Here is a 24,971-nt window from a genome sequence, read left to right on the forward strand (position 1 = left end):
CATTCATATATTCATTATTTCAAAATAGGATTTTATTGTCATAGAGACTTTTCATCTCTTCTAGTACAGCTTTCCACAGTTTGACCTAAAGAGCCCATATGCTTGCACATATATACAATGAGAAGTCCCAGTGGGAGCAACTTGAATGCTCTCAAATAAGGTGGCCTGGAGATCAGCGGGGGTCCTGGATCCACAGCTGCTCCTATAGCAGGTGGTAGTTTTGATAAGCAGCATATTTCAGCCTCAGTGTTTGGTGTGAAGATTATGCCCTCCAACATGATCTTTGCCACAGTGATGCATTATTATTTCCATAACCTCTACGCTGATCTTACTTCTGTGAACTCAGAAACTACAGCTAGTTTTGCATATTTCCCTGATGATTTGCAGTGTTCTCTGACTTCGTCCTTCTGTTGTAATACAGTGCTTGGGCCACAAGATATGAAACCTCCTAAGAATGAATTCATATCAATTCACTAGGCTATATATAAAATCTGTCTCTGACATGCATCACCACAAAACATTTGACGCTTAAAACGTTTATTACAATAAAAAATTGATGCTTCTGCTAATATTTTACCACATAAAATGAAAAAACAAAATTGGTACTGAGCGAGTTAAGAACTGTACAGAAAATGAACTCAGAATATCAAAGTCATATATCCTGGCTGAAAAAGCTGGCTGTATAGACTTATTCTGTGACTAGAATGAAAATAAAAACAGGGAGGGAAAGAGAAGAATAGATAAGAAAGTTAACTAATAGCTGAAGACCACAGAAATGGAATCCCACAGCTTAAAAAATGAAAGATGGGAACGGTCGTGAGTCAAAAAACTAAAATAGTCAAATTAGAGGATTGAAATTGAAGGAAAGGCTTAGAAAGGAAGCAAGTTATATTTATATATATTTTATATAAGCTATATAAACCATAAATTTACATATCAATACAAATATTGAATTTCTATTTCAATATAAATATTGCACATTTCCACATGTCAGATTTGTCAGGTAGAAAGTTTGGGATTCATTTGTGTTTTTCAATCCCACACAATTATTTGATCATAGGATAGTGCTTTACAGGACCATCATCAGTTTTCAACTAGATGCTCAATGAGTTCCTTTGTCTAAAGAAGTAAAATCTAGGTTATTTCAGTAGATTAGCACTAGTGATCAATATTTATACCAGTAAGAAATTCTAAGTAGTGTACAACTGAGATAACTTACGTAAAGCTCTTAGTACTCTATTTAGAGCACAGGAAAAATTCAATAAATGCTACTTATTATTCTCTTTATTGTCATATTCCAATAAATTTCAGTACATGAATATTTTATTTTTAAGAAATGTATTTTCATAGTTATGAGTGTGAAATTTCTTAATGAAAAAAAACTGAAGCACATCAAATTTCTCCAAGTACTAGGACTGGAAGAAAGCAGGAAAGAAGAAAGCAGGAAAAACATGGGAACATTAAAAGAGTAAAATGGTTAAAAAAAGAAATTAGAATTGAAATTTTGTATGTTAAAGACATTGTACAAAACATGTTCTCAGAAGGGTCTGAACTAGGTAGATAAAGAATAAAATCAGAAGTGAAGCAAGTAAGTTTTAGTAAGATAAATACCACTGTCTGGCTAAAATGAAATTCTTAAATTAGAGGCCATGAGGCCGTGAAGAAGTTGATAATGTTTCAAGGTCCTTCCACGACTTTTAGTAACAATGCACTCCTTGACCAGACCCAAAACAACCTGATGTTTTTATGTGTTTTGGGCTAGAAGTCAGTTCCCTGGGATCCTTTGTAGAAAAGACAGTGAACTCATTTTTCTGCTGATATTCAAATTCTTTCAATGTACATTCAGTTATTCTGTACATTATCATGCAAAAGTCCTAATAGCTCTTCTTTTCAGGTGGCTTCATTTTATTCTTATTTTAGCATTATTATTCCAAAGTAAATATTCTTTCCTTCACTGGGTTGGGCTCCAGGTTCACTCTCTTTCAAAGGTACACTGGTAAATACTTGGCCTTTAGCTACTAATGTCCTGTATTTACAGAGAATTGAACCCCAAGATATCACCGTTAAAAAGATTTTCCAAAGTGGTTGTTCTCTTGCAGTAAAGTTAATTTTAGTGTAAGGGGTTTCAAGATATGAAGTTGAAACTTCATTCACTAGTTAGGTATGAGGTAAAACTGAGAAGGATACTTCATTATGTCGTTATATTCCATTATAATGTCATATGCATGTACAAGAAGCTTTTGTAATGTTGAAGACATTTACAGTGGAAAAGCTCAAATAATAATTTTTTAAAAGAAATGTAAAATAGCGAAGTCTAATAATGCCTGAGAGGCACATCACAACATAGGACAGTATTGCAGTGCTGGTGTTGGATGGTAAGACTTCCAAAGAGTAGTCTGATAATGAAAGAAATGAGTACTTCCAGATACTGGATGAAACTTGAAAATAGCATTCAATCAGAATCTAATTTTAGGGAAGATAAAACTGAATGACTGCTCCACAAGGGTCTGAGTTTGCCTTTGAGAAATTGCTTTCCTCTGCTTAGGTGGAGATGCGTAACCACAACAAAGTATTTTACAGCTACATAGACTCCTAGAATTTCAGAACTGAAAGGGAAACCAGACATGAGGGAATTCAAATCTTATACTTTATGGATAGGAAAAAAGAGGTCATAGAGATTAAGCATGTTGCCTCATAAAATAATTCAGCTACCTGGTGACACATCTGAGTATCAGATATAATTCTCTAATATTAATGTATAATAAATGCCATTTACTAAAAAAAAAAAAAAAAAAAAAAAAAAAGCAAAAATGAAAAAACAAGGATTGTATCTCTTAGAGACTTCCAAGGTTAAAATACCGTGGAAGCTATGATAAAGGAATTAAGCAAGAATGGATAAGTAATCTGTGGTACTTAAGGACATACACTTAAGTAGGAAGCTCAATTCTCTTAATGGGAGGTGAAGGTATGGGATATGAGGTTATCCATCCCAAACTATTTAGTTTGCTTTTCTAATAATAGCCTGTAGTTCCTGCTTGGATTCATAGCTAAGTAGTAAAGTATGTGGAATAATGCATGATAATAACCTATTACATCTTAGGTTCTTAGATGATCTTAGATGGTTCTGTTGGTCTCTCCTAATTTTTCCTCTAGCGATTATGCTCTATACTCTATGAGCTCATCTTGTCCTGGTTTTTTCCTGCTTCAATAAAAAGAAAGATTAACCACTGATCCTGAGGGAACCAATGTATTGTTATAAACTATGTCCCACTAATTGGGAAAGTCCTTCAGAAAGGAATTTGTAGACTGGTTTTCAATTCACTGCACTTTTCTGGGAAGGTGAAGGTAAATGTTAGAGCACACTTATTTCCTACTATTCCAAGTCACCCTTCTGGATAATGGATTCTTTCTTTAAGGAGGTACTAAAAAAGTATGCCTGAAACCACTGCCAAGTCTTAGGAAAACAAAGAAGTAACATTTTCAATAATAAAAAATTAGGCTGGGCACAATGGCTCATGCCCATAATCCCAGCATTTTTGAAGGCAGTGGCAAGGGGATCACTTGACCCCAGGAGTTTGAGACCATCCTGGATAACATGGTGAAACCTCATCTCTACAAAAAAATTTAAAAAAATTAGCTGAGTGTGCTGGTGTGTGTGCCTGTAGCCCCAGCTACCCATGAGAACTTCTTGCCCCTGAGAGGTCGAGGCTTCAGTGAGCCATAATCATGCCACTGCACTTTAGCCTGGGTGACAAAGCAAGACTCTGTTTTTTTTAAAAATTATTTTAGAGAATTTGGAAGCAAATAATACTAAACTGCATCATATCTTCCCACCCTCCCAGAGTATTCTGAACATAATTTAATTCTCTACTCCCTGTCTTGAACATACAAACAAAAATGTATCAGGGACATCGTTTTTATATTATCAGTAAACGCAAATGACTTTGCAATAATACACATACATGTTTTGTAATAACTATTTGACTATTAAGCTGTCTTGATCTTTACCTTATGGTTCTTTGTTCTAAATTAATAACATTAAATTACTGGGACAGGATATTTTGCTGGGACTAAATCACGGCTCCCAAGGTGATCAACAGTAGGAGATTATTTGGGGATTAATTTCTAAAGTCAAGGAAAATTTCATGTAATTATAATTACTTTGAAAATCCCTTAGGAGAATCAAAAGTGAGGTCTCCTAATAGCCAGTTTCCTCAGAATCGGGACAGATCGCCGTCAGTTTTGTCAGTTGTGCCATGCTGTTTTTTGAAAAAGGTATTTCTATACAGTTGAGCTGTGTTGCTATATAAAAAAGGTTATTTCTGTGCACTGAAACTCTACTGCAGAGATGGGACATACAGATGAGAGGCAAATAGAAAATGAATCCAACTGAGGGAACAGCGGATCCAGGTCTTATGTTTACTCTGGGCTTTATTAGAAATGTTGAATGAAACTCTAGTTTCAATGATGCTAGGACACAGCTCCTTTGTTTTGTTTTTGTTTTTTTTTGGTACCATCTGGATTATAAACGTAGGTCCTAAAGCCAGTTAAGAGAACTCAAAAAAATGATGGTCATCCAAATTAACCAGAAAATTCATAAAGTTTTTTTTAAAATTAGTTCCTTCAAGACAAAATCTGAGTTATCAAATTTCTCCTAGACAATTTATGGATCCCTGAAAGAATATTCGCAAAGCAGCAGGACTCTCTAGTTACAGCCACATTGAGATAAAACAGTCTCCATTCAAAAGCACCAACACTTTAAGCTGTCATGGCAAATGTGTATCTGCGTAGCAAAATATAACTGAAATAAGGCCACTGCTAATATATGACACAAGCTACACTGAGGTTTTCCTGGAGGCTGCTGAAAGCTGGGTTAGCAGACAAGCTTCAGCGTTAAATAAACCAGCACTATGGGAAAAAAAATCTTCAAAAAGAATTCCTTTTGAAGTTGTCACTGCATTGAGTTAGCCTCTTTTGATTTTGTATTCACTGCTATGGGACTAGAAATTACTAGCTTCCATTTGCCTTGGGGCAAAGAAGAGAAGATGCATTTACCCATCCTGCAAGACGACGACTTTCACAAATGATGGCCTGTACTGTTCCCAAAAGAGATTAAATGGAAGGCAGGAAGGCAAGCTATCCAACCTGCTTTTATACTCGCTCTGTGTGTAGAGGGTGTTATGGCACGACTAATGTCAGAGCACTTTCCTGTTTTCATCTTTTATGAATGCAAAAAAAAAATGAGTCTACAGTGAAGTTATGATTTATACTATTTCTTCTCAGAATTATGAAGCTGCTCCAGGGGCATCCTTCCAAGGAAGTAAAATTAAAAGATAAAACCCACCAATCCTAGGTACAGTTATTTTTAAAAAGTATGGTGCTAAGTTAAAAAATTATTGATTGGCTTTAGAACTCTTTATTTAACTCTGATACACAGAAAAGTGCACAAATCAGAAAGTACGGATCCAGGAAACTTAAAAAATGAACACACGCATGTAACCAGCACCTAAAAATCCTCCACTCATGTCCCTTTCCGGAGGCATTAAGTTTTAAATCTTTATATGTATGTGCATACCATATTTAAACATTTATTTGTCTTTCTGAAAGCGCTGTCTTTTGACCAAAACCAAAAGACACATTTAACTAACTTATCCACTTGCTTGATGGGCTTTGGTTAGGCAGTTTTAAATATTATACTTGGTTACTAAGAAATATTTACTTTTTTATTTCCTCTTTCTTCCAGTCAAAAGGCCTACACACCACTTTTTACTTTCTTACCTCTGTTTTTAAAGATATACATAAAATATATAGTATTATGTATAAAACATATATACACTTTAAACGATAATCTGAATTTCCTCTTGCATTGTCTCAATTATTATCTGTTTTCCCCCCTGAGGCCAGAATGTACCTGCAAAAATCTAGAAACCATAAAGTACTAGATGAAATAAATCATGTGATGAAAAGGGATAGAAGAACTTTGATTATAAAAGTCCTTTTAAATACAATTTAAAGTATAAAGCTGAAAACTATTTCTCATATAAAATTCTCTATTATAAATTTTGAATAGTCTTGAGGGTGTTTTTCATATACATATATGTGTATATACATACATAGAAGGTTTCCTTTCATTCCCATTAGAATTTTCAACTATTTTGTGCAACAGCGTGTTGTCCCTCTTGTTTTACTTAAACCTCTAAAGACTCATGATAAACAAAGAGAGGTAGCCAAACTATTCTATTTTGTTGGGAACACAGACAGTTTATATTCTGCAAAGGCTATAATTTAATTGGAATATATGTTTTAAAGGTCAACCTAAAATCAGTATCTACATTTTCAACCCAGTCATCTTAATCCACTTAAAATACTATCCTGTATTGTGTTTTGGTTCTTCAATGAAAAAATAAATCCAAAATGTCTAATTTACATACAATTATGTATGCATGTATTCCCTGGTATTAAGGAATACACTTTGAATATAATACCTCATACATCTGATTTAGTTAGTAACAATTTTTCAGACATTTGATATGTTTATGTAGTAATGTAGTATGAGGATTTAAAAAGTGACATTTATAAGGCACTTCTAAATTGAAAAGTCGTATATAAATGCTAAGTATGATTACTATGTTAATGAAAAAATACTGAAACCATTCAGTGACCTGAATTAACTCTCAGCATTCCCTTAGAATTTTGCACGACTTTGTACCATAACACAAAGCATCAGTGTAGGAGGGTCTGTGGCTATTGATCAGATTTTACTTTACTTTCAGTTATTATTAGGGGTACATCACAGCTAAATTGTGAAACAAGGATAAGATGTACTCGCAAAGAAATGGGACTTGAAAAGTGTGGGGGAGGACAGATGGTCCCAGAAGAAGAAAGTCTTTTGAAGGTTCCAAGATGGAAAAAAAATTAATATTTAATGAGAAGAAATGGAGATCAGGTGATGGGTTTCGAAACTGGATGAAAAGAATGTTTCTATTGGGAGAAATAGGAAGGCTGGAGGTTCCCTTCTGGGTCTAGGGAAGGTTTACTTTTATTTTGCTAATAGAATATTCTGTCAATATCATTAAACATTGTATTTGAATGGTTTTCATCAAATACTTTTTAAGGTCGTGTATTTATTCAGGGTATCCTTTCCGTTTCACAAGTAAAACAGTCAGTTAACATAAAACGAATTAGTGCTAAATGGGAAACGGAATGTGCAAATCCTAGCACTTCTCTCTAATGACTTCCTTCTTTTCCCTGAATTCCTAGAACATTATGAACAACATGTCAGGGCCATGAAGAGAGCAGTGGGGAACAGCATGAAAGGCAGGACGCCTGTGGGAGTAGGAGTGGGAGTGGACAGTGAAAAACGTACCTCGGCTAGTGTTGCTAGCACCCTGAACGAGATTTCACTGAAACGAAATTGTAGCTCCTAATTTTAGTCTGTGCCAGTGGGCAAGTGACTTTTTAATTTCTCCTCTTAATTTACTTGGATTAAAAATGAAAGGGTATTTGCTATTAATTCAAATGGAATTAATTAGATGGTGGTTATGTAGCTCTGACCAGCTTCTAAAAATGAGTTAATAATTATGAGTGATTAAAAAACATGAATTGCAAAGGGATCAATAAAGGTAAAGCATAAGGATTTCTCAAAAAACTAGGAGTACTAAATGTAAATCTGAAAAACTAAATTGCATGTAGGAAAGCTTTTCTTTTCCCAAAAAAGATATCACTTAAGCTAAATATTATATTGTCCAATGTTGAATTACTTTTTAAAAAATCCACATTTTAAGGGATAAAAAACATTCTGAATATATTCTTTAAAAAAGAAGTATAACTGCAGTGCTTTACATATCTTCTCATAACCAAATGTATGAAAATGTAATTCCTGATACATAATGGCCATATTTGGGTATTAAAATAAACAGGTGTCCCATGGAATCAAAGATGACTAAAAATCATTTGTCTTCCATACTAAAGATGATTATCAAAGTTGAAATGCAGCAAGCCAGAGAATCAGAGAACTCACATTTATATCAAGAGACTGGCAGAGAAAAAAATACTGCAGGATAATAGGCTTCCTTTAGATCATTTGAGAGGTATTGAATAGTCCTAAAATCATTCACATGACTCACATCAAGCTGCTTGTGTATAATGAAGGTTAGAGAAGAACATGAAGAATATCCAATTACAATTCTGAAATCAGTGGGATTATCAAGCAACCTGATTCAGAAGTATCTCCACATGATAAGGGAAATGGATTACTTCAGACATGAAAATGAAAAGGCACAAATGAGATGATGTAAACCACTCTGATCTTTATTAATATTAATTCTGTGTACCAATTCATTCCACTTCATAACTATGGCTCAAATTACTTTTAAAAACAGTGACTCTATTACTTGTTTTATATGGTAGGGCATGAACTTTTTTACATACACAAACTAGAAATCCAATACAAATTAAATTATTTTGGTTTCTAATAGCACTAGGCTACCTTAGGCAAGTCATTCAACCTTTCTGAGCATCGACTGTCATTTCTATAACACAGAAGGGCGAGGCCTGATGATCCCTTTTAGTTAGGCTGTTCTCATTCTGTCATCCTGAAATCTGTTTCTGCCTCTGATTTTAAAAATGAGTGCTTTAAAAACAAATTAGTACATGGCACATAACATCCATTGATTTTACTCCTTTTCTTTTCAGAAGAAAAATAAAGTCATGCTTTCCTCTTCAACAGTGACTTCTCAGCCCATTTCAACCTCTTCCCTACACTGAAAAGGCAGAAGAGACCATGGCATTTCATGCAGGTTGAATGTTACCTTCTTGTCAATCACTTATCTTTCAGAGTTGGTTTCATGGACCTCTTCCTTCCCCTTTCTAGTGTCTGTCACCACATATATTCCACTTAAAAATAAAAACATAAAAAAATGAAGAACTATAAATTATTTTAGCCCATTCTTCAAAAAGGTACATCTAGATAAAGTGTGAAGAAGGAACATTTTTGCACCTGCATATGGGGAGGGGCATCTCTGAGAATGTCATACAGGCATTCTAAGTGTCTTCTATTAAAGAATTTTAAAATCCAAATGCCAAATTTTGTGGGAAAAGTTAAAAAAATAAACTCTCCTTTCTAAATGAAATAAAGTGCTAGAATAACAAGACAGTAATTAAATGCATTTTATTCTTTCAAAGCTTCCCTTTTCTTAAGAGACTTGAGATTTAATAAAACTTATTTTGATAAATGCAAATTATTCTGCTCATGTCCTAGGCCCCAGGAGATTGCCCTGACACACCTGTTGTACAGGAAAAAAATGCAGGAGGGATTTTAAACCTTACTAGGAAAATTTGAACACTGGTTATCAAAGTTTAGTTTGCAGTGAAGCAGCTCGTTAAAATTTCAGAATCCTGGGCCCAATGATATTCTGGTAATACACTGGCTCTGTGAAAAAAAAAATATACACTTGTGGGTGTTGAGAAATGCTGAGTAGATGATTTCTGAGAAATGCTGAGTGTATAATAAAATATATTGTTTGCTAAGAAGAACAATGACAAGGAAAACCTAGCCACCCCCTTGAAGCGGAAAACTACTTGCGGCATTCTAAAGTAGCAAGACAGTATATGTATGTGTATGTGTATGTGTATATGTATATCATAAACTGGCTCAAACAATTCTTTAAACATGGGACATGTGACCCTGCCCCCATGGCTGCCTTTTGGACAATATTTTCTGATTTGTCCTTGATCAATGGTAAGCAGGCACCAGCTACCTACATAGTTTATCTTGGTTCTATGAGAAAACACAGAACACCTGTTTGTTAATAACAATCACCTGTTCAGAGAGAATGACTACATGGGTTAGAATCTGCCTGAGGCCCTCAGCCCAGAATGCTGTAAGCTCCCTGAGGCTGTCAGCTCAGAAGGCTGTTGGTCCCCTGGATAGTCCCACTTTTCTGTTCTATCTCGGTGTCTGCTTCTTTTTTTTTCTTTTCTTTTCTTTTTTTTTAATGACTCGGTTCCAGTAAAGGGTGTCTGCTTCTTAATGCATCAGCACCACCTGGGTGGGGATCTCTACAACCGAGTTGGTCGTCTCAGTATGTGTATATGTATGTTTATTATAGTTTTTACTGGCAAAAATGTTCAGCAAACAATTTCAATATAAAAAAATACATTATTTTTTCATTATTAATTCCACAGAAGCAGTTGACTTTCAGAGTTCTTTCCTTGATTTTTGCTCAACTTTCCTATAGCCCACTAATGGTTGTAATTGCCATGAAGTAGTTCAGACAACAATGCTTGTTAATATTTTTGTTTAGTGAGACAAAAAAAAAGACTTAAGTTGGGAGTGCACCTGCACATTAAGGATGTCAGCAAAATCTGTAGTGTAATGGATAATAGTGTGTGAATACTGTAAGTGTATTTCCTCAGTTCTGGGGGGCATTCACAATATTCGACATTGCCAACATCCTCTCCATCGTTTCCTCAGATCTAGATAACTAACAAAATAATTGATAGAACTTGGACTTGCAGTATTGTCAATTTCCATCGAGTAAATTTTTCCACCACAGATGATTTCAATGTAAATTTTCCTACCACAGCCAACTTCAAACTGCCAACATGACATCACTGCTTTAGGAAAAAATTAGCAGTAAAATAACCCTTTGTAGTATTTCCACCACACAGATACCACAAAGACGCAAATGCCACAAATAATAAAATGTAGTAAAATAAATAGGAAGCAAAGATTTTTGAGTATTTCTTGCCTTTATTTGTAATGATTTATATATTTAACAATCAGCTTACAAAAACACTGCAAACTACCAATTGGCTTTTGTGAGCCTATCTGAGCCAATTCTGGCTGCCTGTGCTCTACCTTCCGCACATCTGATTCAGTAGGCCTAGTTTACACTAGAAACTTTCATTTGAAAAAGTATCCCAAGAACAGTCTGGTGCAGACAGTCCTCTGATTAGATTTTGAGAAATCCTGATCTATACTATATAACTATAGAGATAATTCTAGTAAGATCTTCCAGTTAATGCTAATCTTTTAAATGAAATATTATAAGGAGTCTGTTTGTTTAAGTAAACACTGAGCAAAATTTTTTTAATGTGAAAATATCTAGTGCAGGAGACAATATGGGACTTGCTCATTCACTGTGGATTGTAAATTGGAAAAACTGTCAAGTAATTTGGTGGGACTTGTCAGGGTTTAAACACTCAATGACCCCAAAATCTCGTTTCTAGGTATCTTCCTTGCAGTAGCAATGCATGGTTACCTAAAACATTTCTAACATTGTTTGTAATAGCAAAAAACTCAGAAAATCTTTAACAGACTATAAGATACATAAATTAGAATATATCCACACAACAGAATACTAGGCAGCCTTAATAAATAATGGAAGAGCTTTACATGTGCTGCCTTAGAAAGACGCCCAAGGTATGCTGTTAAGTGCAACGCAAAAACAGCAACAGATGTTGATCTGTGGGAAATGTGATCTAATTCTTATCCAAAAAAAAAAAAAAAAAGAAGAAAAGTAAAGTACATATATACACATGTGATACGTTAGTTTATCTTCTACATATAGAAATGCTGAGATAAACTAATGAAAAGTTGGCAGATATAAGCAATAGTTACCTGGAGTTGGGGTGGAGAAGAGTTAGGTGAGAAAGGGAGGTGAGATTGAAGAGGGACGGTTTTATCATTTTTTTCAATAGTAGAGGTATTACAAGCGATTTTCAACTTTCTTTTAAATAATTTTCTATATTTTCCAAAAGAGGAAAAATAAAATTTAGAGTCCTCTAATCCTTGTTAGTATTTTAACTGAAAACCCGAATACGAAGAAATAGTTTCTTCATTCTAATACTGGAATTTATTGCAATTCTGAAGTCTGAAAAGCTTTGGAAGCTGAGTTTTTTCATAAAGTTTGGCAGCAAAATCTGACTTGAATGAACGTGATGATATTTATGTTTTATTTCTTTTTGTGTGAATATTTAAGCATTTGCTATAGAAACATTAGTGTATTTAATTAGGGATGGTGCCCCAGATTCACAAAGGTGATAAAATACATTATTTATTCAGTTGAATACCTTTCAAAAATATCAAAAAGCTTCTAAATCCAGACCACATCTGCCCCAAAGCATTTGGATAAAGGTTCGTGTCCCTATCCCCATCAAGGGATACTAGAGGAATCAGAAATGGGAGTTAGGAAGAAAAGAAAGGAGAGCTGGCAGATGACGTGAGTATCACAGCCTTGGGGAGAAAGAAGGAAAAATGAGGTAAAAGTGTACCCTTCCTGGAACCACATTTTGGATATCTTTCTGGATCTACCAAGGAAGAGGCTTGTTTCAGCAGGGATGCTGTCCCTGGAGCTGAGAACTTGGAAATATGGTATGTGCTCTGCAATGAAAGATCATGGTAAAAACTAACCTTATAGTCTATTCTGGAAGGGGATTCAGATTGATGGCCAATGTACATGCCAGGATCCTATTCAGGGAAGGCCAGGATGAGTGCTTGGATGGTGCTAATTATGTCTCCCTTTCAGTGTAGAGACTCAGTGGCTTTTGGGCATCTATGTCAGCTGATATTGGAGAAGTAGTCACAATATCCTTCCTCCCATATTTGCAATTTCAAAGGAGATTCTTAAACATGGAGAGTAATCCAAAATACTCTAAAATATATGGGCTTAAACACCCTGACCCATAGTATTGTGCACTTTGCAGTGCAGTGAGTAAAAGCAGGATTACCGTATTTCACTGGAAAGCAAGTAGGATGAAGTTACTTGTGCAGATTGAGAGAAGACAACAGGAGAAGCAACAGGGAGCAATCTTTGACCCAGTTTTCCACTCTCTCTGCAATTAGGTATCAGGAAGTCAGGAGCACTCTAATGCTTACACTGAAGTCAGAACAACCTGCTTTATAGTGGAATGAAATAATTTTAAGCGCAGTTAGTTACATTGCCACTGATCTCTGCTCCATCTTGTTAAAAAATGCATTAGCAAGGGATTTTTCCTGCGCTCACAATTTCAAAGCTTTTTCTAATAGCTTCCTGGCAGTAGTCTTCTAAGAGGCAGAGAAACAGCTGGAGACACAATGGAATCAGAATTCCTCTGGAGTCCTCTGTTTTCTCTTCCTCCTGCCACGGTTACCATTGCTGCCTCTTCACTCTATTACTCTTTCAGTTGTGGTTAGATAGGAACCCTTTTTGTGTGTATATGTGTATTAGTGTGCATGCACAGATGCATACCCTGTGTTCAGGAATATCCAGTCTGGAACTAAGTTATGCAGAAACGAATCACAGCCAGCATGAAACAAAGCAAGAGAGCAAAGAGAAATCCAATCTGATGATCACAAAATCCAGGCTGCAGTTTTCCCATGTTTCTATTTTATTTTTTAATCTCTATTTTCCAGATGATCATGTTTTTATTTAAAAAGTTCCACATAAAGTCTGCAAGCCAAAGTCTGTTTATGCGAATATGCTAAATAATATGAAACTCATCTAGAGTCCATATGTAAAACATAAATTTAGAACAGGAAGAAGGGTGCCTATATGATATCAATCTGGCAACTTGAAACATCTAAACTGGTGTGATCTTGCCTGTTTTCCAATCCCCTCTCTCGTGGCACTTACTTTGTATTGGCTCACATTATTACAGTAATTGTTTTAAGTGTATTTATCCTCACTAGACAGGGAACTCTATGAGGGCAGACTTTTGTTCTTACTAATCTTTTCCTCCATGTAATGTGTTGTGTGAATTAAAATGGGTTGCAATGGTAGCTTGACAACAAAGGAAGCTACAGAAAATACAGAAGAGCAGATAGGAGACAGCAATAAGTCCAGTTACATGGAAAACTCTATATACTCCTAAATCTTGGAAAGAAATCATAGCACAATAGTTGATATTCACTAGGATATCTCAAAGTTAGGAAGAAAATGGAGAAGGGGATAGCACAGCTGTAGGCTTTTAACATATACCATCTAATTTAACTTCCTAAGACACATAATACATTTTTTTAATTTTTTATTTTTTGAGATGGAGTCTCACTCTGTCACCCAGACTGGAGTACACTGGTGCGATGGCTCACTGCAATCTCTACCTCCCAAGTTCAAGCAATTCTCCTGTCTCAGCCTCCCTAGTAGCTGGGATCGTAGGGACACACCATGACGGCTGGCTAATTTTTGTATTTTTAGTAGAGATGGGGTTTCATCATGTTAGCCAGGCTGGTCTCGAACTCCTGACCTCAGGTGATCCATCTACCTTGACCTCCCAAAGTGCTAGGATTACAGATGTGAGCCACCCCGCCCAGCACAGACACATAATATATTCTAGTATGATTTCTATCCAAGATATTTTAACATTATAGTACTTAAAGGGTTAAAACCTTAGCAGTCTGGGAAATTTGGCTAAGGAAAACAAGTATCCTCTGAGGGTTCTAACTAGAGCTTTATGATCTGATTTTACTAATATAATTCCCAAAGTTTGAAGACTAAACTTAGAGCGTACATAAAGGAGAGTTGAAAATAGGATCTCCAGGCTGTATTCACTTAACTTAGAATGTAAATATTAAGCATCCACTCTAAGGAAAGGGAATCTTTTGGCTATACTTCCAGGAACATGCTAAAATGTACAAAATGCAGGTGTACATACAAGGCTGTGAGAACGGCATGGAAATAAGCCCAGAGAGAGAGAGAGAGAGAGAGATTGTGTGTGTGTGTGTGGTTTGTTGTTAGTAATATCTGCTAGTTGTCCCATATGCACCAAGACCTTAATGACAGCAAGTGGATTATAGCTTGGATATCTTGCCAACCCAAAGACAATCAGGGCCATATACTTGGGAAGAGATCCTGACCTTCATTCTAAGAATACCAGTTCCAGTTTCAACTGGGGAGCGCACAGGATCTTCAATTTGGGAAATGAGTTATTGTTGGAGATCAGTAAGCTAATGCCAGAAATTCTAAATGAGAGAGTTTTCTTAAGATTCCCCTGGGCCAAAACATCTAGAAGAAATGCAGCAGCATTCAGCAACAATCTCAGGAGAATTTTTGCTTCAGAACAAGACTTTGCTGAAAAAAACTGATCAAAAAAAGAGGGAGAGGGAAACCTGGAGGAATCCCCAATTCTCACTATTCTAATTTCCTTAAGGACAGGAAGTTGGTCTTGCAGTTTATTTTTGTGTAGCTGAACTATGAATAACAAAAACTGCTGTGGAGAACACGAAACACAGCTTAACTAGGAAACCTCTACTGGCAACGTGACACACTCAAAGAGTTCTGCGTCTAAAAATAATCAGAAAGTACAATGTCCTTGAAAAGTAACCAACGTCCTTATTATATTATGGATAACTAGACAAAAGGTTGTATTCAGGGAAACTTATCCTTTCCATGAGGACTATAATGATAACACAGCTAACATTTATTGACTACTTAACCAGGTACCTTTATTTATATAAAGATATGGTGCATTTATGACACCACTATGACATCATTTTACAGATTAGGAGAGCAAAGAGAGGTTTAGAAACTCGGTGAGGGTAACGAAACTAGGATGTGCCATGACCAGTTTGTCTGGACTTAGAGTGTGGTCACAAACCTGGTACCATACTATTATCTACATGGGACACTCATATCCAATTAGAGTTTGCTCTATTTCCCACGGAATACTAATTTTTAGAAAATTTAAAAGTCTATACATTAAAAAAAATCATTCCAACTTTCCTGAGCGGCAATCCTAGCTCACTCTGGCCACCTACAGCCCCATACTTCCTTCATAAGCCTAGTAGCTTTTCCATGCACTCAAGCCCAAGGCTGAAAGGCATTAGGAAATGAAAATCCAATCAGGTTACTGCTTGACTAAACAGCACTCTGAGTGCTTTAGGTATCAAGTCCTAGCAAGGATCTTTATGGCTTGCTCCCCACCTTTCACCTCTCTTCTAATTTCTTGCCACTTTTCCCTATGTATTTTACATTCCAGTAATGCCAGATGACCCAAAGGTCTTTGTGTCTAAGATGCTGTTTCACTCTCGTTCTCTACATCTGCTTTTACCTTTGTCTGGAACCTACCTTCCTGCTCTGGCCTGGCAACTCCTGATCACCCTTCCAGACCCTGCTCGGGGTCCAACCTCTGGAAAACCTTTCCCAGGCTTCATACCTCTCCCCTTTCAGGTAGATTTGAACATGCCCGTCTCTCTGCAGACTTCAGATCCAGTATGCATTTCTATTATTGTCCATAAACACACTCCTTTTGTGCTTGTCTCACCTGCTAGAATACACTAAACTCCTACAGGCAGGAAGATTAGTATACCCAGCACTAGTATAAGCTTGACACTATGATTGACATGGCATTTAATATAGTTGATTGTTTTTAAAGGATTATTTTTACAGCTTCACTTTCCGTGTCATTTCCAAAATGCCAAACAAACAAACAAAAGTAAACCAAACATTTTATGTGATCCCATAGAACTCACTCTAAAATCATAGCCAATCTTTTCATACTAAGGAAGATCACAGTCTAAAACAGGGGTGTCCAATATTTTGGCATTCCTGGGCCACGTTGGAAGAATAATTGTCTTGGGCCACACATAAAATACAGTAACACCAATGATAGCTGATGAGCTTCAAAAAAAAAAAAGAATCACAAAAAAAATCTCATAATGTTTTAAGAAAGTTCAAGAATTTGTGTTGGGCCAAGTTCAAAGCTGTCCTGTGGCCTGCGGGTTGGACAAGCTTGGTCTAAAACATGCCCAGTTATGGCTTCAGTTATGCTCTCTCTAATTCTCTACCACATTTCCACAATTTTTAGAAGATATTTTGCCTCCATTGCTGGTGATTTATTAAAAAAAAGGTCCTAAGTTTCTCAATTCTCTAAAACATTCCCTGTGTGGAAAAATGCTCAGACCCTTAAGCCAAACATTTACTCACTTTTCAGTAGAATACAATAATTTCCTAATAGTGTTACTCTGCTTCGGATTCACAATTTATGTACTTTAAAATATCACCAATAGTTTTAAAATCACAAAATACAAATCTTCCCTGACATTGGCACCAAAAGCAGTGATATGATTATGCATGTATGTGTATCATTGTTTGTTTGTATATACATGTACATATATTTAATGCATTTTTGATAATTAGAAGATATAATGATATAATTATTTTTATATTTAATTCATTTTTGATAATTTATAACATATACTTAATGAATTTTTGATAATTAGAAGATATAATGATATAATTATTTTTATATTTAATTCATTTTTGATAAGTTATAACATATACTTAATGAATTTTTGATAATTAGAAGATATAATGATATAATTATTTTCCACTTCTAGGTGCATCTGGAGGTAAGTATGAGATCACAACATAGAAGCTGCTGAAAGTAGAAGTCATTCCTATAGTAAGTCAGGCACACAGAGAGATGCATACTAACTGTATTTTGGCATGAGGCACGGGTGGGAATGCAGTACACTAACTGGAAAGTATTGAAGGAGTTAACAAAATGCTTCTACTTGTGGAATTTAAAAATGTAATTATAAAGGCAACGTTATAACATTTTAAAGGAAAAAAAATCACCTAATCCTGTCTTTCTTATTCATCAACCCCATTTCCTTTTTTTCTTGTTCCTTATAATCCTTGTAAGCATACATAAATTTTACATAGTCTGTATTCAATTTTATTATTGGCTATTTTTGTTGTTATACCATTTATTTAGCTAATGTCCTAGTGAGGGCCATTTGTTAACTTTCCAGTTTTTCATAAATAACTGGTTAGATAGAGGTGCATTTTTAAGAAAAAAAAATATTTATTTAGGATAAAAGCTTAAAACAAGATTTTCCTACTACTGTATATATTAAATAGATAAGAAATGGTAAAAATGCTTTCCAAAATGGTAAAAATGCTTTCCAAAACATCATACTAAATTTATAAAGCATCTTAAACTGCATCAGATTCATCCAAACTCTGGACAATTTAATATCCACCCCTTTCCAATTTAATAAATATAAAAGTCTATCTCACTGTTTTAGTGAGATTTGATATTTTTCCATGTGTTTATTTACTAGTCTAAATAAAGCTTTAAGGACCTGATAGTATCTACTGGATGAATTACACAAGTGAAATTTTTTGCTTATATTATTATATTACAATAAGTTGTATGAATTTTAGCACTAGTAATCTTTCTACCTCATATCTTTTCTTTTAGAAAAACTGTTTTCAAGAGAAAATTAAAAAAAAAACTACTATTGAAAAGTTTATCATCTGTCTCTTACAATAAAGAATAATTATATGTTTACATATTAAAATATCAGTACTTTTACCATCCCTAGACTAAACATCAATTATAAAACAAAATTACCTCTTCATTAGAAATTAAATTGTTATACTAACATATTTTTTAAAACAAGCATATGTCATGCGTTATCAATGCAGTCTCTTTTAGGGTCCTTGCAGAGCTGACGGCAATTTGATTGAAAAGTGAAATGCAGGGTTTTATAGAGGGAAAGAGATTAGGGTTTGGGGGAACATGTGCCAGTATGACGAGCTACTTTAGTTGTGGGGATCTGGGAAGGCCTGCTTGCCTTTTTTTAGGAAATTAGAGCCTTGTCAATACTTTTGAAGTCAGCAGTCTTAGAATCTGCCTGTTTTACTGAAACTAGCATGGTCAATTTTTAGAGCAGATAATCTTCTGTCCTTGTTCCTCAAACACAAACATTATTTATTTCTTTGTTTTCAGCAAAACCTTTTCTCAGCCCTACAGAGAGTTAACAGTTTAAGATTATGTTCTATTCCAAAAATGAAAAGTTATTTGTGTATAACTGAAAGCATATTTTAAATCTAAAAACAAGTTTTATTTCTAAGTTAGGTTCATAGGCTCGTCCACGGGCGCTTACTTAATTGCTAATATATTTGACTGTAGTATGTTTTCAATGACTTAAAATCATTCCTCAACACCCTTTTCCAGCGGGAGACCGCATGTACTGTCCTCGTTCTGAATGCTGACAATTTATGGACCTTCCTACCCCATGGGGCTTTCTTAGCAAAGGTCCTAAAGGATATTTCAGAGGCGGAGATGGACATCTACTTCCAAACTTAGTTGCTGGAGAGACATCTAATGTGTTTGGAAAGGAAAACATTCAGGTTAGTTAGAAATATAATGTTAAATTAGAGAATTCAGGAAAATCTATATTAGTCAGCAAGACATAGAAGAAGAGCAAACAAGATAAGGAGAAATCAACTTAATATTTACACTCCCACGAACACAAGAGCGTGAACCTGAATGCAGTTGGAGTCTGACTAAATGCAGCAACAGGAGTAACAAGCACTGATCTCAGTTGCCTTGGGAACAGGGCCCCTTCCTCATGCTAACAATGTATAATAAGGAAAGGGGCATTTAAATAAAGTGCATAGCAATCACGGGTAGAGCAACAGGCATCTAGGGGAGTTCAGCAGTATCCGAAGGGTAGGTGGGGTCTGAGCCTTACAGCAGTGGACAGTGGATGAGTTCATGAAGTTCCAGGTATGGCTAGATAAGTCATTGACATGAGCCTGAGTGTTTGAGAACCTCTTTGGTATTGCAGAGCCTATGGAGTCCCAGTGGCTTGCTCAGAACAACCAAAATATAAACGACCAGTACATTCCTATGCTTTCCAACAATGTTGCTTGGAATGATCAGTATTCCTAATAAGAGCAGGAGCAGGCAGATAAAATAATACACTAAAAGGCAAGAGAGCTCTATAAAGTCAGCATAAAAGAAAACACAGTAGGATGCACAGGTGCATAATGGAAATAACTTCTAAAATAAAAGTCTTTCCTTCAACAGTTCCAAATTAAAGGAGACAAAAGCTGTTGTCCCCTAGTGGGCAGAGGGTGTGGGCAATTCTTTTAAAGATGTAGATGATAGTTTGTGCAGGTATTTTAAACAATATAGTACTGGAAGTTTTGCTTTGTTCTAACATTTCAACACTTACCTCTAAAAGCACTAATATCCCCATAGTGTACCTGTAGTACAAAGTATTTACTTCCAGTCTCCCCGCCAACTCTGAATCCAACACCTAAAGATTTACAAAAAAGTTAATATATTAGAAATGAGCATCTTAAATGAAGTTAATCTCAAATTGTTGATCTATGAAATCCAAAGGGAAACAAAATAACATATAACATATACATTTATATTCTATCAAAACTGAAATAAACCAGACATTGACTGAGAATTTCTAATATAATCTGTCATCATAATCGCCTCAAAACTCTGATAAAATTCTATTCATAGTTGCCACTCCAGAACCAGAGTAACCACTTACACTTTAGGAGAACAATTCATTCATTTTGAAAAAAACAGAACAATCAAAACAAAATTCTGTCCCTATCGATTATTTAAAAGGCATACATAAACCCATTCTCTCATTTGTTTTGTATATATTCATATTTATTTTATTTTATGATTGAATATAGGAAATAGACTTCTTAGGAGCATTTAAGTGGCATTACTTTTCTTCTGCTGTGAAAAGAGGTATCTACAAAAATGTCATTGAGGAAACCAGTTACCAACTAGATTACTAAAGTCCATATGTCAGTGAATTTTTGGAATCCGAATATTCTTAATAGTCTTACTGTTAATAAAGCTTGCTAGTGAGCTTTAAAAATATTTCTCTACAGAGAAAATATTTACATGCAGAAGTATACATTTTTTTAAACAAATATCCTCTACTAATGTATCTAAATCTATCAACAAATCTATGACAGACCTCTCTGTTAGTTTCAGAGTTGTTTGGTTGCAGCTGTCTCGTATGGAGAGAATTCTGAGGCTCATTCGAAGTGCAAGAAATCAGACATCATTTAATGATGCTGGGAAAGAGTGAGGGGGGAAAGAGTGGTGCATGTGTATCACAAGATCATTTATGAACCAGGACAGACCTATTCTGTAACAGAACCACACATCCTTTCATATTAAGAAACATCCAGGCAATAAGAGAGAGTCTGGTAATTCACTCACTCATTGGAAACTATGTACAATTTAGAGGTGCGGTCAGAAAGCCAGCTGAGGTCTGGCAGCACATTAAATACCTAGGTTCCAGGACCATAAAAAAAGAAATTTCTGCCGAAACAGCAATTTATTTAATTCCTAGCTCTCTTGGCTCATGAAATGCGTCTGCTGTCAAGAACCAATGTGCCTTAGGTCAAAGGTGGCTTGAGGTATCCTTGGTTATTTTCTAATTTTATGTAAACTGTTGGTGAGCAAACTACTTTCCAAAGAGAGGCAGACTAAAAGTAACTACTTAAATGAAACCTTTTCAATACAAAGCAGGTAATGCAAGTACTTTACTGTGAAACGGCAATATAGAACATTGTCAACGCTGGTTAGAAAAGGCTACAATAAAAAGTACTTTGGAAACAGAAATTAAGCAGCTGAACGTAAAACCATCCAAGAGGCCTGTGACGTACCTTTGGGGAGCTGGGTAGGGGGAGCATTTCTTGCCCAGGCATACAGAATATTGGCTTTATCTGTACAGGTTCCTTCATCACAAAACCTGAAGAAAAGAAAACGTGGTTATGAATGAAGATTTAAATAGTAAAATGCATAAACTCCTCCCCATGGTGGGAGGTGACGGGGGCAGGTATTTGAAAGCAAAGTACATCAATATATCATCACTGTATGATAGTAGCTTTAAGGTCCTAATAAAGGCCAGAGCAAAGAACTATTCCTGTGTAAAAAGCACATAAAAGGGGAGACTTCTTTTGCTTGAGGTGAAACAATCCTGTGAAGGAGATATGTAATTTTTACTTTGATATGTTCATATGTGGAATGTACTCTATGTAATCAGGTAGAAAAACAAGCATTACATAGATGGTCTGTATAAACCAAAGCTAATGCAGCAGAAATCTGGACTAAAAAACATACGTATTTCCCTTTTGGCGAACACTGTTGTTGTCAACAAATCTGGCCATAGCAACAAATAGTGCCTACCATCAGTGGGGTGACCAATACGAGCGTGTCCCTCTGAAGAGTTCTTTTTGGTTTGTTTGTTTTTTAGAGATGGAGTTTCACTCTTTCTGCCCAGGCTGGAGTGCAATAAGGCAATCTTAGCTCACTGCAGCCTTTGCCTCCTGGGTTCAAGCGATTCTCCTGCCTCAGCCTCCCAAGTAGCTGAGATTTCAGGTGCCCGCCACCACACCGGGGTAATTTTTTGTATTTTCAGTAGAGATGGGGTTTCACCATGTTGGCCAGGCTAGTCTTGAACTCCTGATCTCAGGTGATCTGCCCGCTTGGGCTTTCCAAAGTGTTGGGATTACAAGCATGAGCCACTGCACCTGGCCTCTCAAGGGTTATTGATCTTATGCATGCATGATGTTTTGAGTTTATGAATACCAGAATGCATTAATAAGTTGTATCATATTGTGCAAGTTACTTAATCTTACCAAGCCTTAGTTTTCTCTCATGTAAAATAGGGATAATTACACTTAGATCACTGAGTTATTCTGTAAATCAAATGAGATAGAAGTGAAAGCACTTTATAAACCTCAAAGTGTTATTCCAGGACAATGAATTATTTAACAAAACATTCACTTTATTTGAAGATTCACTGTTGAGAGAGTGTCACAGGGTGAAAAGAGCACCCAAGCAGAAAGACAGATCTGGGGTTCAATTCCAGAACCACCCCTTAGCAGCTCTGTATCTCGGCCATATTTGTAAGCCCTCAAAGGCCCAGTTCCTATTTGGAAACCTCTGTGATAGGGCTGTTGCAGTGATGCGTATAAGGCACTCAGTGTGGTAGCTCAGATATCTGGTAGATCCACATTAATAAATGGAAGGTGTCTGACTCGAAACCACACATTTTTCCCCATTATAATATATCTCTTAGTTCTTTTCTATTATTCAATTAGATTTAATCAAAACATTTTTAGGCTACATTTTTATGTTGCTTTTATATATTTGTGTTTTGAAAACTGGGACCAAAAAAGGTGAGTCAGGTGTGTAGGCAGATCTGAAAAGTTTGAAGACTATAAAAGACAAGGACAAATACAGCTTCTTGAGACAGAGCTTGGCTCATACAGAAAAAAATGTACACTGCCCCTGACTTGGATGAGATGTAAAGACAGACTGTGATGGCTCCATAAATAGGCTAGAAAGTGAAGCTAGAAACCCAGAAAACATCCATGTTGCACATAGGAAAACCGCTGGTAAGAAGTTCCTTCAGACTCAGAGGCAGGGACTCTTACTGTGTTTCTGCTTCTTGCCAGAAATGAGGTTGGAAGATAGGCAATGAGTGCAGACAACTGTGTTATCTGTCTGAACTAAGGGATGAGGGACCCAGAACCAGGAGGTCTTGATAAGCTTATGCTTAGCAAAGTGTTCTTGCGTCTATTAATCAGGCTGTAGAAAGAGATTGTGTAATGCGTAATATAAAACACATCAACCAGTGGTTTCTTACTCTTCACTGTCAAATGCAATATACTTATGATGACGGATCATTACCATGTGAGAATTGTATGTTGGAACAAATGTCTGTGACATCCTTGTGCCAAGTTTGCTAAAAGACTCAGGATGTTGGATGGTGCCCAAAAGCAAAATTTTCCTTCCTGGCCTCATGCTATAATAGTTAAAGAAATGATATTGTCAAATGTGATGAACTTTGTATCTCACTGCTGTAAGCTACTAAAATTTAAAGATTTGGGTGGCAATTTTCAAAACTTTCAACAAAGATCATAAACATTACCAATGCCTAATGCCAATGTGATGACAGTCTTAGGTTAAACAGGGTAATTGTTTGGTCTGATATGGAAGTTGATTTTCTATGGATGACTAGAAAGAACCAGATTGAACTATAACAGAGAAAACTGGTTTAGGAACTTTTTCTAAGTTACACATTTGATCATGTAATTTGTTGGCTGAAAATTGTTCAAGTGCTTCCCAAAAATAACATGAAAATAAAATCCAAATCTTGTATCATAAAACACAAGACCTTTCATGATCCAGACATTGTCTCCAGACAACACCCCTTTTTGAGTCCTGCCAAGTTGCTTCCAATTTCTAATCTCCCTTATTTCCATTACACTCTTTGCCTGAAATATCCCATCCCAGCTCTCTGCCTGAAAAACTTGTATTCACTTTCTTCTCCAAGATTCAGTTCAAGCCTTCCTCCTCAGGGAAGTACTCTCTGACAACCCCCCACCCCCCACCAGCTTCCATTCCTCAACCATAGCACTCATCATCCTAAGGCATTCCTCATCCTAAGTGACAGCTTACTTCTCTCTCTCTACCCAGACTGAGTACTGAGTACAAGTACATAGATAATATCTTCATGCTGAAGTCCCAGCTTGAAACAAATGTTTGGTGAAACTTACCTCTTGGTGAGTTTTTAACTTTCCATGTACAGACACTTAAAGAACTGAATTAGCTTAAATTTTATTGCACTGTCAACTTCATGTAATGATATTTTTTGAAAAAAATTAGATTAAAATTTTATAATAGAAACCAATAAATAGAAATCAATAAATACCAATTATTCTTTGCCTAGTATTTTGAACAAATCATCTTATATAAGAAAACTGACAGCAGATTGTAATTTAAAGTCGAATAAGCTCAGAGAGTTAAAGTAACTTCCAAAGGTCAAACAGCTAAACTATGGTTCAAAGCTCTGGTTGTCACAGTCCCTTCTATCTCAATTCTCGACACTGATTTATGGGCAGAGAATGATATTATGTGGAGATAAGCTTTGATTACTGCCGTTATTCCTGAACTAAGTTGCAGTTTGTGCATGCAATTCTAAAATCAAATCTGAGATGAAGTTGTTTGTGACATATTCATAAAAAGACAATGATTTTATATTTTATTCTCTTATCAGGTCTGGTAAATAAGAGCTTCAAAGCAAACACTCGTTTAATTTTTAAAACCCTGTTTTACAATAAAAAAATATAAGCTCAAGACATAGAGATTGACTCACTGGAGAACACTGGGGCATTGAAACTAATCCTAAAACTCAATGGGAG

At 35.8% G+C, this 24,971-nt stretch overlaps 1 protein-coding gene across 11 annotated transcripts in view; it reads right to left on the bottom strand.

Annotated features, from left to right (window-relative positions):
- Window positions 1-24,971, bottom strand: part of PAM (peptidylglycine alpha-amidating monooxygenase) — a 290,725-nt gene that overhangs the window by 91,587 nt on the left and 174,167 nt on the right. For all 11 annotated transcript variants that reach the window (XM_032275516.1, XM_032275511.1, XM_032275502.1 and 8 more), the window contains exons 6-7: window positions 21,426-21,511; window positions 19,952-20,035 (exon numbers count right to left, since the gene is read on the bottom strand). In XM_032275516.1, coding sequence (XP_032131407.1) covers window positions 19,952-20,035; window positions 21,426-21,511 — 170 coding nt within the window. The remainder of the gene's footprint in view (window positions 1-19,951; window positions 20,036-21,425; window positions 21,512-24,971) is intronic.

Source organism: Sapajus apella, unplaced genomic scaffold (genome assembly GCF_009761245.1).
Source record: "Sapajus apella isolate SASKATOON/1434 unplaced genomic scaffold, GSC_monkey_1.0 scaffold1, whole genome shotgun sequence".
In the NCBI taxonomy this organism is placed as follows: Eukaryota; Metazoa; Chordata; class Mammalia; order Primates; family Cebidae; genus Sapajus; species Sapajus apella.